The sequence below is a fragment of the Carassius carassius genome, chromosome 37, assembly GCF_963082965.1.
Source record: "Carassius carassius chromosome 37, fCarCar2.1, whole genome shotgun sequence".
NCBI classification, from domain to species: domain Eukaryota; kingdom Metazoa; phylum Chordata; class Actinopteri; order Cypriniformes; family Cyprinidae; genus Carassius; species Carassius carassius.
Genome location: NC_081791.1, coordinates 6792131 through 6811279, shown reverse-complemented (window position 1 = coordinate 6811279; position 19149 = coordinate 6792131). Strand labels below are relative to the sequence as shown.

The window sequence follows — 19149 nt, the reverse complement described above, 5'->3', positions numbered from 1 at the left end:
GTAATTTAACAAAAGTATTTTAGCTTCGTATATGTTTTCCTCAAAAGTACTATAAGTATCATTAATGGGTTAATTAATGAGCTGTAATTGTTGATAAAAATCTGAATATTGTTTTTTCAATTTAAATAAATTATCTATTTATTTATTTTGTGCTTCACATCTGTATACATTGATCATGTAATATATAGCAATTGTTTTGTATTTTAATAAATTATAGCAGCTACATAATTTACATAATTTAGAAATTATCTATATGAAATAATGTGAAAATTCCTTTTTTTTTAAGATTTATTTTCATGCCCGTAGCCCAACAGCGCTGCATGTCCACGCATTGTCATAATAAAGGTACATGATGCAAAAAAGCATATTATCTTTGGACTATGGAACCGATCATTTTATATACAGCGTTGTGCATTTAGCCTTGATCTTCAGACTGATTTGGACTAAAGAAGAGTACGTTCTGAGCATCAGAAGAGCATGTTCAGAGTGTGACTGGACGCTGTGTCTCTGGACACTAGTGCTGTTCAATTATTCATCACATGGAGTAAACCGAGATAAGCTGCTGAACACAGACTGGGACGGGGTTTGATAACGGCTCCCGCTTGACTTCACTCAGACATGATACCACACGAGGTCTGCAGAGAGGCAGATTCTGAATGAATGGCAAACAGAAAGACTTGTTGTGTTGAGATTAATCTTCTGGTGCACTATCATTATGAATGTGGCTTCTCATGCAAACATGGGTGTGCCATAATCATTTCATATTGTTTGCCAAGCGTTCATCATCTGGCCATATAGACTGGCAATATCTTAGAGATTTATGTTAATGTGGCCATAATAGTAACGAAGTCCTGGCATTTTGTTGTGAGATTCTGTTTTGCAGAGACGTTATGGTGAGATGTTTAGTAGTTTCATTTGCTCTGTTAATATCACTGAAAGATTTATACAAGTATGCATAATTACATGCAAGTAACCCGAAGCCATGCCCTAATCCTAAACCTAACCATAGAGTATGTACGTATAGTAAGTTAATTATATTACTCCATAGTTAAATGTATAATTACACTTTAACAGAGACACCTTGAAATAAAGTGTAATGCACTTTCTTAACACACTTATGTAATATTATTTATAAAAAGAGTACTTATTACAGAAATAATACATTTTAAAAGAAATGTCGTTATGTGTGAACTTAATGTTTTCGGACACTTGTTAATTGCAGGTTTATTTTATTTATTAAATGCATATAGCTGGACTTTTGAGTATTTTTTTGACGCACTTAAGTGCGTTCATATGTCATTATTTCTATTGTCCTAAATATTGATATTGAAAAATGCATGGTTAAAGTTACAGCTTAATGTTAAAGCTACAAGCATTCATGATAAACTAAAATATTCTTTAATGTCATTTCTGTTCAGTATGTTAGTTTAGTATGTTAGTCAACAACATATCAAAATAAGTGTATGACAAACGATTATTACAGAATAATGATTTAAAATGTACTTTAAAGTAAAACTTTTATTTTGACATTATTACAAAGTGCACTTACATGTGTTAAGAAACATTGTAATCTACGTGAACTCTCTTTAAGTGCACTTGCATAGCTTTTATTTTATTAATCATCTCATTAATAGTTTTAAATATACTTTTAAGAATTCAAGTACACTACAAGTGCACATTCAAAATAGTAAAGCACTTTTTAGCAAGAGAAACCAAGCATTTTTTCTCTCGATTAGGGACTTAAACACACACCTTACAACTTCCAAAATTATAACTTAAAAAAAAAAGCAGTTAAAAGAGTAGCCTGTAAGGGGGCATTTACACAACGATGTTTTCAGGCAAAAACGGGAATATTTAATGCAATTTGCCTGTTCATTTACACGACATGTTACTAAATGGGACTAAAAACACATTTTTTAAAACAGGTTTTAAAGTGCAAGTTTTTGAACATGCCTCCATTATCATTTGTGTAAACACCCAAAATGTGAATCTTTGAAAACAGTGGCATCATGTGCGTGCGTAGTACATAAGGCATGTAGACATGCACAGAACGTGTGGATTTTAAAGTCAAGCGCGAACAAACATACTCCACAATGGCACAGTACATGGTACTGTTGTTGCTGCTCAAGAGTTTACTAACGCTTCTTCAGCAAAGTGTGGATTTACTTCACCAATATTACAACCAACAGCGGAGACATGGACATACGTAATACAGTGTTTTTGGCCTATTTCGAGGATATGTATAAATGCAAATTGTTTGAAAATGTCGTCGTGTGTACGTGATATGTGATATTACGCAGCGCCTGAAAATAGTCCCCAGCAACTCTGCTATTGCTGCAACTACACAAACTAGCTGGGACTATTTTCAGGCGCTGTGTAATATCAGTGCGCCTGCTGCACCCGTGTTACGGCAGCAAAATTAGTTGATTATTACGCTAGAATGAGAGCATAGTTCCTAGCCATATCAGCCTAGAAAATCTAAACTTTTCATTTTCCAATGTCTTAGTACACAATGTAACTACAGAAGAGACAAGTTTTAAATAGGATAAACAACGGAACTTTTTGGTTATCTTTGAACATGATGCTAACAGTCTAATCAGAATCAATGATCTATGCTAAGCTACGCTAAAAGTGCTACCATCAGACCTGGAGATCGTCTGAATGGATTCAGAAACAGTAAAACTCAACTGTTTAACTCTTAGCTTTTTTTCTTTTTTCAGTGAAGTGTTCCTATAAGGCAGAGTCTCAAACAATTGACAGTTTTTTCTTTTGATTGTGTATGTGACAAAGACCAAACACCAAGAAAAGAAAAGATGTGCTTTCAGGATCTTCATCGGTCAGGACAGTCGCCTCACTAAAGTCCCCTTCATGACTTGTCTACTCAGTCTATTAATGGTTTTAGATGTCTCTCCACTGGGAAACCTGTACGTTAACTTGACTAAAGTAGGTTTCTTTTGTTAATAACCAGGAGAGCTCTGCTCAGAGAGGCAGGTTACGGGGCAAAAGGGTTTTGTTAGAGGCTTTACATGGATTTACTGGAGTCTGGGGGTCGTCTGCCATACTCGGGACAGACAGTTTAAATGTGGCCTTTTGAGTTTACTGAGCCTGAGGGTCTCATCTTCTGTGTCCTCCCCTGTGGAACACACACACACACACACACACACACACACATACACAGAGACACACACACAGAAACACACACACACACAGAGAGAGAGACACACACAGAGACACACACACACACACACACACACAGAGACACACACACACACAGACACACACACACACACACACACACACACACACTGTGTGACAGTGGATTGTGGGCACATGGGCATCTTGTAGACTGTCTGAATTAACCGTTTTCATTTGTGCACGACTCCTTCATCATTATTTTTTATGATATTTCTTATGCATTTTTACAAAAATATATAATAGGATAGAAGCCGCCAGTGTAACAAGACCAAATCCACAAAATACTCTAGATCATATGGCATGCATTATTAAACGTGTTAATGTTGTGATTCATTTTGGTGCATGTTGATTTGGTTAACGATTCAGAACTCTTTATATTTTTTTGAGATGCTTAAGAAAATGAAAAATAAAGCTGCTGAAAATCTGGGCGTTACTGTTGTGCTTTATTGAGTTAAAGGATACTCTCTTTATTTTTCTGATTTTCTGGTTCTCAGATTTATTTACTTTTTTAATCCCCAAAATCATTAGGATATTAAGTAAAGATCATGTTCCTTGAAGATATTTTGTACATTTCCCACTATAAATATTTCAAAACTTCATTTCTGATTAGTATGAATTGCTAAAGACTAAATTTGGACAATTTTAAACGTGATTTTCTCAATATTTAGATGTTTTTGCTCCCTCAGATTCCAGATTTTCTAATAGTTGTATCTCGGCCACATATTGTCCTCCTAACAAACCATACATCAGTGGAAAGCTCATTTATTCAGCTTTCAGATAATGTATAAATCTTAATAAAAAAAACAACAACTTACTCTTAGTCAGTGATGTGTGGTCCAGGGTCAGCTATAAGGAAATATCACAGTTTATCTTGATTGCTAACAAACTAACTGATTTGTTTGGCTCAAAAAGATTAGCTTGTTGTCTTTGGACAAATGGTGCATAAATGTTTGTGTAAAAACCCATAAAAGGATTGAAAGGATACAATTGCTTTTTCCCCCCAGATATTGTATGAACTATTATAAAAACATTTGGGAGTTGTGTGTACAGTCAGTGTTTTGAGAAAATCCTCTGCATGATTTGTAATTTGTATGTGTTTACTCTTTTGAGAACAGTGACCTGAGTTTGGATTCAGCTGTAATGTTGTGTAAAGTGAATGTGAAATGCTCTGCCATCTGCTGGCAGCACATGTAATCACATCTTGCACAGAGGCCTGAAGGGATATGAGCTCTGAGCCACTTATAAATAGCAGATTGCAATGCCATAGATAAACATCTAATATCTGTGATGGCTAATATCATCTGCGCTTTCGCAACCCTCGCAGGTTTATCTTCAGAGCCAGTGGTTTTTATTTGAACACGCTCACTGCGTCGAGTGCTTTCAAGCTGTCCTGAAAACCAATAAAGATGCACTAGCTAAAGTGAATAGATGAAAGTTATTACCAAAATAGAATTTCTGCTTGCCACTTGGTTGCTTCAAAGAATATATAATTGACCAGGACCATTTTCTCTCAAACGAGCCCAAACAATGAAGATTGCTTTAGCGTGTTGGGGACCGTCAGCACAGCTCTTGATTATAAGGCTGCTGAATGGCTGTTGATTGGGTGTTAATTGTTGCGGGGGTGTAATGTTGGTCACACGGTTATGATGGGGGGGGGGGTTGAGGAGGACAGCTGATCTCTTACTCATCATCATCTCTCATACACAACTTTTGGATCGGAAGGCACCCATCATCAAACATAATATTCACTGGCTCCCTGATATTGGCAGTTTATGTTATTTCTGCTAGAATGAAGAGAAATGAACTAGTTCTCTCTTTACTGTGGTCTACTGAGGGAGGAAGTCACAGAACACAACAACAAGCTAAAGATGCATTTCTTTTAATAATCACAGGTAATCTCATTTTTAAATTGAATACATTTAATTCATTTATTTGATATATATATATATATATATATATATATATATATATATATATATATATATATATATATATATATATATATATATATATATATTAACATTTACATTTAATCATTTAGCAGACGCTTTTATCCAAAGCGACTTACAAATGAGAACAATAGAAGCAGTCAGGTCAACAAGAGAACAACAACAGTTCACAAGTGCCATGACAAGTCTCAGTTAGTCTAGTATAGAACGCATAGGTAAGGTTTTTTTTATTATTTTTTTATTTTATTTTTTTTTAAAGACAAGAAAAGGAAAAGTGCTAGTGTTAGTTGGTTAAGTGCAGGCGAAAAAGATGAGTCTTTAGCTGTTTCTTGAAAATGAGTAAAGACTCAGCTGTACGAATTGAATTATATTAGGGGTGTAACAGTACGTATATTCGTACCGGACCGTTTCGGTACAGGGCTTTCGGTACGGTGCACGTGTGTACCAAATGCAATATTTTGTGTACGGAACATATACATTTTTGTGTTTCCAAACGAACATATTAAGTGGCGGAAGTCTCCGTGTTCAGTGCAAATCCTGCCCTGCAGCTGATTCTGAGGCCGGTGACACACTGGCTGCGTGGCGTGAGCGTGGCGTTTCTGCTGCGTGTCAGTTGCGTGACGGCTGCTTCGCGTTTTCTGTGTCTTTACACACCAGAATCGTGCGTGACGCGGCGCTGGTGCGCTGCTGCTGCTATAGGTGACATAGAGGGAGACCGCAGACAGACCAGGATCTTGTCTTCACTACAACAATATCTATACTTCATGTTGAGCATAAATATAAAGCCTACTGATAAAGGACACCGTCAACAGTATTGACGGCAAAATAGACTATGTTTGACAGGTGCAATATGCCAGTGTGTCACCGGCCTAAGGTTTTCAAAAGGCATCACGCGAGTGTGTACATCACTACAACTAGGAAAAAAACGATTGTAATTCAAATGCAGCTCTTACACTTTGGAAAAGTTATATTTTTTAAATATGAGCAGGCCTACAAGCTGGGATTGGTAATGCTGCACTGTAATCATAGTTATTTATTTATATTTTTCACTATATTTTATTATATGATATTGGTCTGAGACTGAGAGTATTTTATTTAGTGGAGAACTTTGCAGCAGTATTTTATTTCTTATTCTTTTTTCATTTTATATATATTTTATTTAGAAAGTATAAAAAAAAAACTGTAAACTTTATAGTAATAAACAACCTGCAGTTTAATGTTTGCATTTCTTTCCCTTACTGTACCGAAAATGAACCGAACCGTGACCTTAAAACCGAGGTACGTACCGAAACCCTGATTTTTGCGTACCGTTACACCCCTAATATATATATATATATATATGTATACACACACACACACACACACACACACACGCACGCACGCACACACACACAATGTTGTTTTTTTAACACTTTAATATTATGACAGAGAAATTAATCAATAACAACATTTATTGAGAGGGAAAACATATTTATATTATTTATTTAGTTTAATTTTATTATTTCTGTTGTATATCACTGTTATATAATAAATAATTATCAGTTTACCTGTCATAAGTTTTTTTTTTTTAATTTAAAGTTTTTTTTGTTTCTTCTGTGGGACACAAGAGGAGATTTTTCAAAGAAATATTGGTAATGAAACAACACTGGAGTCTGTGTGGACAAAACAAATCTCAAAATCATCTTCTTCTTATGCACAGATGAAAGAAACAATATTAGTAATAACCTAAACAACCACCTTGCAAACACCTGGAACAAGATCAGTTATTATAAAATGATGATTTTTTTTTTTTTTAGAAGGGTAAAAGTCCATAATAATTCTTCTGAAAGCCTTCATCATAATTCACTGCCTGTGAAATCCCACAATCCTGTGACAAGTGCTTTTTATGATTCAATTTCTATTAAGAAACTTGCATCGTCAGTTCTCACTTGTCTAAAGGTTATCAGATGGGACATTTAGTGCTTTAAAAATTCACTCAAAAAGCCTTAATTACCAAAAGCACATTGCACACAGATTTCTAACTCCAACACTCGCTTGTTTGGAAACGATTGTTTTTATGAGTAATTATCGTGTCATTAGATTTGAAGACATGAACAGTGTTGTAGTGTTTCCAGATGAGAGTCAAGATGACGGCCTGTAATTTTAACATGCTGCACTTATCCACACACTCCCATCAGAAATATAAATACAATAAGTCCCTGCCTTTCCAAAAACCCTGCTAATAAAGTGCAGAGGAATGGGTGTAGTTGGTCAATGCGTGGCCTAATTCATCAGCAAGCCGTCAGTGGTTATGTATTCTCCACGGCTGATGAAGTAATGCTGAGGCATGAGGCTGGGTTCAGCTCTCCGCTCCTGTTTTCACACAGACGTCGAGTCAGTCAAGAAGAGCTAGCATCGGTCTTCCCTCACTTTATGCCCCAAAATATCCAAATTCATGGAAAAACATGCCAATCATACAGTATAAGAGGTGTATTCAAGTCATTATATGAATCGCGTTTAAATAAATGTAATAGTGACACCCTGAAATTGGAAATAAAGCGGTCTCCTGAAGATATTGATCATATAATGAGTCCAGCCTCAAGCTTTATAATAAGAGTAGTCCAATGCGTCCATCTGGAGATTTATTGAAGGCAAAAGTTATTTTACTTTGCCTTTAATCCCACTACTGTTTCAGAGAAAGATGTAAAGAGCTATAACATCTGATGTTTGTTTCCAGCGGCCGATTAAACCTAATCAACATTGAATCCCACAGACATTTATAGGATTGTTACATATTTCACTTGGTGTCTAGCGGTAAAGGAGGGACGGCAGCAGCGTTTGGGACACGTGGACAGGCCGCAGAAAGCCATGCGGCAGAGGCCAGTTTACTTTAGGAAGCTAAGTGGAAGGACTGGGTGTGTGTGCGAACAAATCTGTCCTTTAAGTTTCAGAAAAAGTGCAGCAAAATGGTGAGCTGAAATCGTGGCTGGCAGTGCATCCGAAGGCTGAGTGCCACAAACCTCAGCTCTTTCCTTCACTGCCTGGCTGTCCTCCCAGAGTCTCCGGCTCCAGAGGAGTCTCCACACACATGGGGAACGTAGTCTACTTGTCGATCTTGCATGAGGGAGCAAAGATCAGGAGCTGGTGAAAGACTGCTCTGTGTAGAGTTTGACCCAGACTAGGTTTGGTTGTGTAAGACCGAGCGAGCCATGGCTTGGGCTTTAGTGTGTGGGCTGGAAGCTCTGCTCACTTTCATATGGCAGATGGTGGTGTGGATGATCCAGAGGTGTTACCTGCAGAGGATGAGGTCGTGTCAGCACACCTGCTTCTACCTGAGCCACGTCTATCAGGTACTGGCTCTATTGTATCCGCTCGAGGTTGAAGTTGCAGTTATTTTTGTCTGTGTTCGAGAGCTCTGCGTGTTGTTTGCCTCAGTCTGTTTTTGATTCTATATCGAGTATTGTTTGGTCTGCGTTTTATTTCAGTTGTGTCAAAGACTGCTATTTAAAGTCTGATTTGAATATGAACACGTAATGAACTCAATATGACATTTCCATCAAGTTTTTCAAGGATGAAACATCTCATCCATTCACAATTACAGCTCTTACACTCATACTTTGGCAAAAAAACAAAAAATCTAATTTTGCCTTTAAGACAACCCTGGTGAAAAATAAATGTACTGAAATGGATTTAAAATACATTTATTTTTCTGTTAACATTCTACAAATACATTTACATATTTAAGTGCTTAATAAAAAACATTTAGTGTACTAAACTGGTATAGTTAAAGTCTGCTACATCAGAACAACTAATGTTGTGCTTAATGCACTTTATTTGTGAGGAATTAGTGCCGAGGTCCAACTAAAGATACACTGAAGTATATTTGATTGTGCTTAAATGTTGCAGTATACTTTAAATATCTTGCTTTTGAAGACTGATATTATTCAAAGATCATATAATCCTCATCAATAATGACATTAAAACACACATTTTAGGCTTAATATTGAGAAATGTGCTTTGTGCACTAAGCAAATGTGTTACGTGATATATAATTGACAGTATAATGTGTGATGGGGAAAACAGATGATTTAATTAAATGTCACGTCAAATAAATGTTTTTCTTGGTGGTCTATAATCTTTGTATCCTATTGTTCATTGTGATGCCACTGAATGGTTGTACAGTGAAAAGTTAATTTTCTCCAAAAACCAACAACAGCTCATGCAAACAGAAATTACAGACTTGGAAAAGGGCTTTTGAAACTTTGCCATAGTATGAGTCTCATAATGCAATAATCGTGTACGTAGGTTTATCCCTCTGGATTGTCGTGCAGATGAAAGATCTGTGCGAGTAAACACACACAATCTGCCATGAAAATGAGTCTGCTAATAAAACATTATAATAAAACAAAGTATTATGCTCTATATTTATCTTGACCAAAGATTGTATCATATTTTGAATTCATTTGGACTGGACTTTTACAAGAACACCTCAACAGTTACATGAAACTATACATCTTCTCCACCGCAGCATATTGTAAACAGACATTTTTGGTGTTGGTTGGTTTAAAGCACAGAGTCTTCGAGTCCAGCTGAAAAACAAAGCAATTTTGTGCTGTTTTTTGTGGTTACTTAAGATTCTACTGGTTTGTTAACAGATGTTTTATCTATTTAAAAATGCACCAACTTCGTTTCTTCATCCAACATCCTGTTGTTATTTTCAGTGACAGAAAAATAGCTAGTTTATGGTTTGTTCTGCACACCAAATGTGAGCTTTTCCACAATAATCCATGTGCATGGCTTGTGGTGCACGAATGAATGCTTTTGACTTCTGGTACAGTACAGTCCTGTTGAAAAAAGAAAAATACAAATCTATTCAAAATTAACCCTTTAATGCACAAGCTATGAAAACCCTTTCTAATAGACAAGATTGGTCTAAAATGACCCGTATTCATGTCCTGTTATTTCTTACTTTGCTGGGCTTTTTTTTACTTTTGAAAATCAGTTTATTTCAGCATTAATATTCCCTGATCTATAATTAATATATATTTTTTCCCTGGGTTTTTTGTTACTAAATCAAGTTTAGACACATGGCTCAAAAATGACCCATCTATGCAACATGATAAAACAAAAAAAAGAACATTTTGTTAAAATAATTATTTTAACAGTTATTTAGACCAACACATTTAACACCTGGAATGTGTTTATTTGCCACTTTGTCACACATAACGTACACACATATCACTGATAACTGATCATACTGAAATTGAACTGTCTGTAGTGCAACTGTAGTGAATTGAATGTGACTGAATGGAGAAAATTAAACTAACAAAATAAAATCACAAAAGTGCAGCGCCATCTCACATTGCCATCACATTTGTTTGGTTGTTTATTTGGTTGTTTGGTTGGCTAGTTGGTTGATTGTTTATATGGTTGTTTGTTTGGTTGGCTGGTTGATTGGGTTGTTTAGTTGTTTATTTGGTTGGTTGGTTGTTTGTTTGTTTGTTTGTTTACATGGTTGATTGGATCATTGTTTGGTTTGTTTATTGGTTGGATGCTTGTATGGTTGATTGACTGGTTGTTTGGCTTGTCAGGCTGGTTGTTTATATGGCTGATCGATTGATTTGGTTGTTGATTGGTTGGCTGTTTTTTTGTTTGTTTGGCTGGTTGGTTGATTGGCCGTTTATATGGTTGTTTGGCTTATTGTATGTTTGTTTGGTTGGATGGTTGTTTATATAGTTGATTTGGTTGGTTGACTGGATGTTTAATTGGTTGATTGAATGGTTGTTTGGTTGGTTTGCTGTCTGGCTGGTTGATTGGTTGTCTAGGTGTTTGTTTTGTCTATTTGGTTGCTTCTTTCACATGTGAGATGTTGCACATAACTTATTCATTTAACTTATGAATACCAAACTAACAAATAAATTTATTTAAAAAGAATATTTGAATTTGAAAAATTTAAAATAAAAATAACAGTGTCTAATGCTAACACTGTACTGCAATTTATTTTCAGGCATCTGAGAATGAATCTGCCATTTGCAGAAACATTTCATCTGCAGAACCTTGTCAATATGCTGTCATAACAGATCATTCTGGATTCTTTTGACTGTTGCTGAGAGATGCCTTGTGACTCATAGCTCTGCACTAGATAACAGTTATTATATACTGTCGTAGTGAAATATTTCAGTCTGTTTACTTTCCTGTGCATACCAACTGAAAGAAGACAATGTACAACTTGAATTTTGAAACTAATACGTTAAGTTGGTGTTCAGTTGTCCACTTTAGTGGGTGAGGAGGTGGAGCTAGTGCAATGTCAATTATCTGATGTCATCCCTGTGTCCACAGATGACCGAGGGACGGCTCTGCCAGGTGCAGCTCCTGGACGACAGGAAGCTGGAGCTCTTGGTTCAGGTATAATGCTTCACAGTTCTAGTCTATTATACCTCCCACTCAAGGGTAATAGACCTCAATAAACCTCGCTGTCTCACGTTATATTGATCAATGGAATTTCTCTCGCAGCCAAAGCTGTTGTCTCATGAACTGATGGATTTGGTCTCGTCCCATTTTAACCTGAAAGAGAAGGAATACTTTGGGTTCACCTATCTGGATGACACGTGAGTACCTTTTGTAATAATGTTGTCTGTAGAGGTTCCTCATTAACAGGGAACTTTTGTAAAAATCTAGCTTCTGAAAACATAAAGGATGAAAAACATGGCAAACCTGATTTTAAAGGGATAGGTCATGCAAAAACACCAAATTCTGTCATTAATTACTCACTGCTCAAATTATATGGATTACTTTTATGATACATGTACTTGTTGAAGCATTTCCAGGTTTTGGTAGAATAGTTCTTCAGTGGAGGGACAGAAACCTCTTTCGATTTCATTAAAATTATCTTCATTTGTTTTTTTCGAAGGTGAATGAAAGGTTTGGAATGACACGAGGGTGAGCAAATGATGACACAATTTTCATTTTTGCGTATACTATCCCTTTGAGATCATCAGAATCAGATTGGTTTATCTGAATGAACCAGTTCTGAAAATGTATACACTGAAGCCATTCATTGATTCGTTGATTCACTGAATCCAAAATGTTTTTCAAAGTCCCTGAACAACACTTAAAATTATGGAATTGGTCAGACTTTATATTAGGTGTCCTTTAACTACTACGTTTGTACTTGCATTAAAAAAAATAAACAAAGTACTATGTACTTATTGTGGTCATATTGTATTGCAAAACCTGTTTGCTGCTCTTGAAGTGGGATATGGGTAAGGTTAGCAACCAGTTTGGGTAGGTTTAAGAGATGGGTGAGCAGTGTAATTATAAATGTAATTACTGAAATTAATTTGTAGCAAATTAAACTCCATAATTATCGGGAAGAAGGAGGCGGGAACCGGCGGACAATCAAATAAGATTTAATAATGACAAAATAAAGACAAAACAGCGCGTCAGCCCCTCACGGACGACTGACGCGCACAAATAAAAATCAAACACAACTAAAGCCCAGGCCTGGTCCTCTCTCGTCCTTCACTGTCGTCGTTCCAGTTTTATATCCTTCCATCTCCTCCGTGGGACTCGTGACCAGTGGGTCGACCAGGTGTAGCTCATCTCCAATCACTCCACCGGCCTCGCTCTGTTCCCACGTCTCTCGGCCCCGCCCCACTCGTCACATAATTACAGATCTAACTTCATATAGGATTTTTAAACTATAAGTACAGATGTAAAAATATATGTGTATTGTGTCAAATTATTAATTTTAATGTAAGTACATAGTAGTTAAGGCCACTTAATATAAAGTGGGACCATGAAAGGTTGTTCCTGCACTGAATAAAAAAATCGCAACATTTATCTCACAAATCTGACATTTTTTCTCACAATTGTGAGTTCATATCACGTAATTCTGACTTTTCTTCTCGCAGTTTTGACTTCTTTTCTGAGGATTGTTAGATATAAACTTGCAACTGCAAGTTATTAAGTCCAATTCCAAGAAAAAAAAAATATTTTTCTTACAATTGCTAATTTTTTATTTGATTGAAATTATCTTTTTATTCAGTGGCGGCAACAAGTGTCCATACATAATACATAAACATTTCCTGTTAAAATACATTTGTTAAATTCCGCTGTTCATCACTCTGGTTTTAAATGACTTATATGGACTTCATATGTATCATTTTCCTTACAAAAAAAAAGCATTTACATTTATATGGTACTACCATTGTACCTATGTAAAAACATGGTACTGTCAAGCTGCTATTTAAAAAATAAAAAAGCATATAATACTACGCCACATTTTGTTACTGTTAATATTACTGTGCATCTCTCTGTTTTACTCCCAAACTTAGTTTTACTCTTTTATAGTCAAATGTTTTCTTTACAAATATAATGCAAAACTCCCCTTAGTTCTGCTCAGCCCTGCTGAAGTCATTTTCGTGCAGATTATTTTCTTCTATTAGTGTTAAATTGCAGAGCGTTTACTGGGTTGAATAAGAATGTGTGCTTGCACATTTCAGTCAGATGACCTTTTCTCTTCTAGTGGTCAGTGCAAATGGCTGCAGCTGGACCGCAGAGTGCTGGAACACGACTTCTCCAAGAAATCCGGGCCAATTGCGCTTCATTTCCTGGTGAGGTATGTGATCTCTGCCTCATGATGATGTCTGAAGTCACATGACCACAGCCACCACAGAATGCAGCACATTCCTGGACTCAATCACTATGCTGCTGCTGCTGGTGCTTTAAACACCATGTTTTAGATCTGAAGTGAAGTTTTTTTTTTTTTTACTTGCCTTGTTTAACGCTACAAAATTGTGATTTGTCATTGGCAGGTTCTATATTGAGACCATTTCACTTCTGAAGGAGCACACAACTGTGGAGTTATTCTTTCTTAATGCCAAGTCAGCCATCTATAATGTGAGTACCTTTGTGTCTGTTTACCCACCGAAGTGATTCACGGTCTCATTTCTCACCCCTATAAACGATTAGAGAGCCACAGACCTCAGAGGGTTAATATGAGTTATTGCATCCCAGGGCCACAGGAAGGGAATGTGTCTCTGATTGGCTTGTGAATCATGAACTGAGAAATTCCTGCACGATTCTTCATAACCATCAAGACCAACATGAGCATTATTTTGGGCATAATTTTTTCACTGTTCGTTGTGGCCTGAGTTTTGCCAATCACTTTATAAGCTTTCGGCAGAACTGTATCTAATACAGAGGCAAAATTGAATTTGTGTTTGCTCTGAACTCTTGTATTTTTAATTTGTCGCCGCAGGTTGTTATGATTTATGTACTTGAGCTATATATAAAATTTCCATTAATTTGGATTAAACCGTTTTAAGACACAAACTAATAAACTTGAAATACTTATTAGGCAGTCATACATAAATAAAACGTGTAATATCTCAGTAATATTACTAATAAACTGAAAGTGTTTTAATACACAGACTTATATATTTATATATATAAATAAATCCAGTTTGTTTCATTTTAGCTAACTGAATATTGCTTTTTAACCATTTTCAGACTACTTTAGTGAACAGTTTTTTTTTTGCAATTAACAGATTGTTATTTTGAATTAAGACATTTTGAAAATATGATTGTTTGAATAGGATCAAATATTTGAATTGCATATAAAAAATATCTATTTGGATTAAATTGCATTAATATAAACTAATGTGATTTATATTTGTCAGTAATACATAAATTATTTCTGTAAAAGTGCTTATAATCGTAATGTGTTTTAAATACACCATAAACAAAGTTTATATATTTATCATCAATAAATCCAATTTATTTCAGTCTCATGCATTTTAACCCAATATTGTTTGTCCCACTGCTATTTATAACTGTTCATACTTTTTACATGAATAAATGTAATTGATTTCATAAGTAACATATTAATGCTGATTCGAAAAATATGCGTTACACTAAGATTATTAGTTTGATATTATGTATGTATGTAATTCAAATACATAAGTCATAAATTTGTGCGTAAATATAGAGTGCACACACATCTATCAGACACTGTTTTTCACCATTTTTCAATCTGTTACAATTAAATCACATACACTTTATAAATATACGTCTCCAATGTACAGTGGCAATTTTCCTTTATTATAATGAAAGGTTGTATTAGGACAGCTAGTTGACTGAATATTACATGACAGACTATTTATTGATGAAAACAGTGAAAGATAAATGTAAATTATTTGTCTATAACCTAATTATTGTTCACGAGCCAAGCCATTTCTCTAAAACAAATTGACACCCATGGCAGGAATATCTGCGGCACATTTTCTCATGACGTTAATGAGTAGACACGATGAGTATGATTTCAAAGCGTCGTTGAATGTGACTCAGTTCTTGAAGTGAAGGTTTGCTTGTTTGTGCACAGGGTGACATTGAGGTGGAGAGTGAGCTGGTTTTTAAATTAGCTGCTCATGCACTGCAGGTGAGACTATACAGCTTTAAGACTTGAGATGCTTTGGTTTTTTTTAGTCAGTGTTATGTATTAAATGCACAAACTGAACCTGTTTTGTTTTTCAGGAATCTAAAGGAGATTATACAAGGTGTGTTTTACCACATTTGTTTACCACAAAGTTTGTGAACTTGGAAAACACCTATTTTAAGACTTTGATGTCACTTTGTGCTGTCAAGTGTTGAGATAAAACCCAGAGGTATGTCAAGGTAGTGTAGGAAGTCTGTGTACTGATAGAGAAAACACACACAAGATATGGTTAAAGACATTAAGGGTTGTTAATTGAGAAGCGAGGTCAGCATGAGATTAGAGTCATGTAATAACATATTTATCATATCTTTCCAAACTTTTGTTTTTTCTCCGTCGAACACAGAAGGAGTAATTTAGTGGCATGCTCAAGCTGCTGTTTTACCAACGGAGAAAAAGCAGGTTGATTCTGACTTTCAGTCGATCTAAAGGACTAGAAAGCACCATACAAGATTGTGTGCTCTTCTGAAGTCACATGATACAGTAGCTTTTCATCTAAGCTGTTCGCTATAGCGAGCTTTAGCTCTGCTCACATTTTATGGTCAACGAAATATATCCATATGCAAATGTGTTTGTTTATTGTCCAATTAATCATTTTGTGAAAAATAATGAAAGTCATTACACCCTATTACATGTCCAATTCTGATTCAGTATACATTATAATGTGATAATGTGGTTAACATGATAATTCGGTTATATAACATGAATCATTTTGCTACTGTAAAAATGTTGGCTGCATGCTGAAGTGTATTTGTGTTGACTTTAGTGATGAAAACACCAGAGCAGATCTGAAGAAGCTTCCAGCACTGCCCACTAAAGTCCTGAAGGAGCATCCGTCTCTAGCATACTGGTAAAACATGCTTTCATATAACTATTCGCTTAGAAAACACATGTGAAAGATAATAAGATTCTGATAGACATCTGCTAATGTAGTTGGCTTTACATAAAATCCCAATATTTGTTTTGTCAGTGAAAGTCAATGAGATTTATTAATTGACATCTTTAATGCAAACTAAATTATTATACTTAATATATGCATTTTCATTCAGCAAGGATGCATTAAATTGATGAAAGATGACAGTAAAGAAACATTTTTTTTTCTTTTTCTAGAAGGCTGATAGATAAAATGCATCACAGTTTCTATAAAAGTATGAAGCAGCACAACTGTTTTCAACGTTGGTAATAATCAGAAATATTTCTTGATCATCGCATCAGCATATTCGAATGATTTCTGAAGGATCATGTGACCATATTTTTAAACCGATTACAATAGGAAGCAGCTATTTTAAATAGTAATAATATTTCACAATATCACAATTCACTGTATTTTGGATCAAATAAACGCGGCCTTGGTGAGCTGAAGATTTTTTATTTTTTTATCTTATTCCACATTTTTGAACAGTAGTGTACTGTATATTTTCTGAATCCGAGTCCTAATATCTTACACATTTGCACATTTTGTTTCTCACGAAAACGTGTCTTGTTTTAAGTTGTTTAAATAAGTTAACTGAACGAAAAGACAAAATACTGATTAAAATGGGATTACTATAATATTGTATATGTATATTACAGCTTACTCGTCTGGTATGTTGTTCTCACTGTTTAATTACTGCCAGTGCTGATGTGTCACTCACAGACAGCGGTACAGACAGCCATGAGATTCACACTGAGAGCTGATGAGTCAGTGATGCTGAAGCTGCATTTCTAGCCCTTCATGAGAGCTTTATGGCTGATGATCCGTGCTCTGCCGTCTTTATGCTGACGCGCTGAGATTCGGGGGAGGCTGGGGAAATATATCCTCTGTGGAGTGGGTTTCATCATCCTTCTCTTTTGCAGCGAGGAGCGTGTGATTGAACACTACAAGCTGTTGAAAGGGCTCTCCAGAGGACAGGCCATTGTGCAGTGAGTATCGGAAAAACATTGATTAGCCTCAGCGGGGCGGGCTACCGGGGGAGACCTGATTTATGATTGGCTGCTCAAATCCTTCACACCCATGCCTCAGGACTGATGTGTGCTGATGGATACTTAAGATGCTGTTAAACATCGATCTTAAGCAAATGTGTTACTGATCATTACATCCGTTTCAGGTATTTGACCCTGGTGGAGTCACTGCCCACATATGGAGTGCATTATTATGAAGTGAAGGTAAATACTGTCCATTGGACCATATTGCCATGTACCTTTTATGTGTCACAATTAAACTAATATAAATGTATATAATATAATATAATATTAAAATTAGCATGTTAACGTATGCACTAAATTTTTCCAGTTAAACATGGTTAAAATATTTAACACAGTTAATGCAGGTGTGAAACTAGGGTTGGCAACCCCTCTCACAGCTGCTGCTTCTGTCTCTATGCAATTGTGCAATTATATATAAAAGGTTGTGAGAAAATACAATGCGTGTTAGATCCGCGTTATGTTCAGCAGTAGCAGCTCTTAAAATAATAGCAGCCCAAAAACGTAAAAACCCAGCTGCTGAAATCAGTAACTTTTTTTTTTAGCTTTAAATATTCATCTATATTTAATTTATAATTTAGTATTTGATAACTTTATTCAGTTTCTGCGAATTTCCAACTTGCTGAAGGGCACAGGTAGCTAAATATGACATTTATTATAATGAGTTTATGTAAAGATTGTTTCAAGTTAAATTAAATGTTGTAATATTTTTGAAGTATAATAAATGTTCACATTGATAGCTCTCATTTGTACTGTAATGTTAAATGGCTATAGTCAATGGATAAACATAAGTGGGAAAAAAATCTATTTGATGGAGACATCAGTAGTATTGCCATCAGTGATACTCGCCTTCAGTCAAAAAAAAAGATGGCACTAAACAAATATAAAAAATATACTGTATTTGTTGTTTGTACATTAACTCGAAGACTGCATGTTAAAGTATTGCAATATAAAAGTATATTTAAGAAATTTAATGTTACGTGAGATTAATCGTGATTAATTTCAGAAAAATGTGATTAATTTAAAAAAATTTAATCGATCGGCAGAATTAAATATTATATAAATATTATATACTGTATTATATTTGTTATATTTATTATAATATATGATATATAAAGTAATATAATATAATAAACACTTGTATATATTTATTTTTTTCAGTATGTTACCACAGCAAAAATGCACCATTAATGAAGCCATTCTTTATAACCATTTTTGTCATTTCACTTTTGGTGTCACTTTGCCCCCAAATCCTAGTTCATTTCCGGGTCACACTTCTTCTTTTTTTGTGCTGTGACTAAATCCATATTTCAGGTTACATTTTATCTCAAGGTGATGTTGTTAGACTGTAATTACATAGAGAAGTATTGAGTAATATTAATGAACGCATTTATGTGGAATTTGGTTTAGGGTTTGTTGCTTGTAATTATGCATACTTTCCTGTTATTACTGTAGTAAGTACACATTACACGGTACTAGGTGTAACTATGTCACCATAAAATACATTGTATTGAGTTGATAGATTTAAATATTTACTAATAAAAGATAGTTTCAGTCTTTAAAGCTGTT

General features: G+C 35.2%; 1 protein-coding gene across 1 annotated transcript in view; it reads left to right on the top strand.

Moving 5' to 3' along the window:
* Window positions 1–19149, top strand: part of LOC132117898 (FERM domain-containing protein 4B-like) — a 46915-nt gene that overhangs the window by 14422 nt on the left and 13344 nt on the right. The window contains exons 2-10 of the mRNA XM_059527244.1: window positions 11463–11528; window positions 11637–11731; window positions 13651–13743; window positions 13940–14024; window positions 15508–15564; window positions 15660–15682; window positions 16385–16468; window positions 17455–17520; window positions 17706–17763. Coding sequence (XP_059383227.1) covers window positions 11463–11528; window positions 11637–11731; window positions 13651–13743; window positions 13940–14024; window positions 15508–15564; window positions 15660–15682; window positions 16385–16468; window positions 17455–17520; window positions 17706–17763 — 627 coding nt within the window. The remainder of the gene's footprint in view (window positions 1–11462; window positions 11529–11636; window positions 11732–13650; window positions 13744–13939; window positions 14025–15507; window positions 15565–15659; window positions 15683–16384; window positions 16469–17454; window positions 17521–17705; window positions 17764–19149) is intronic.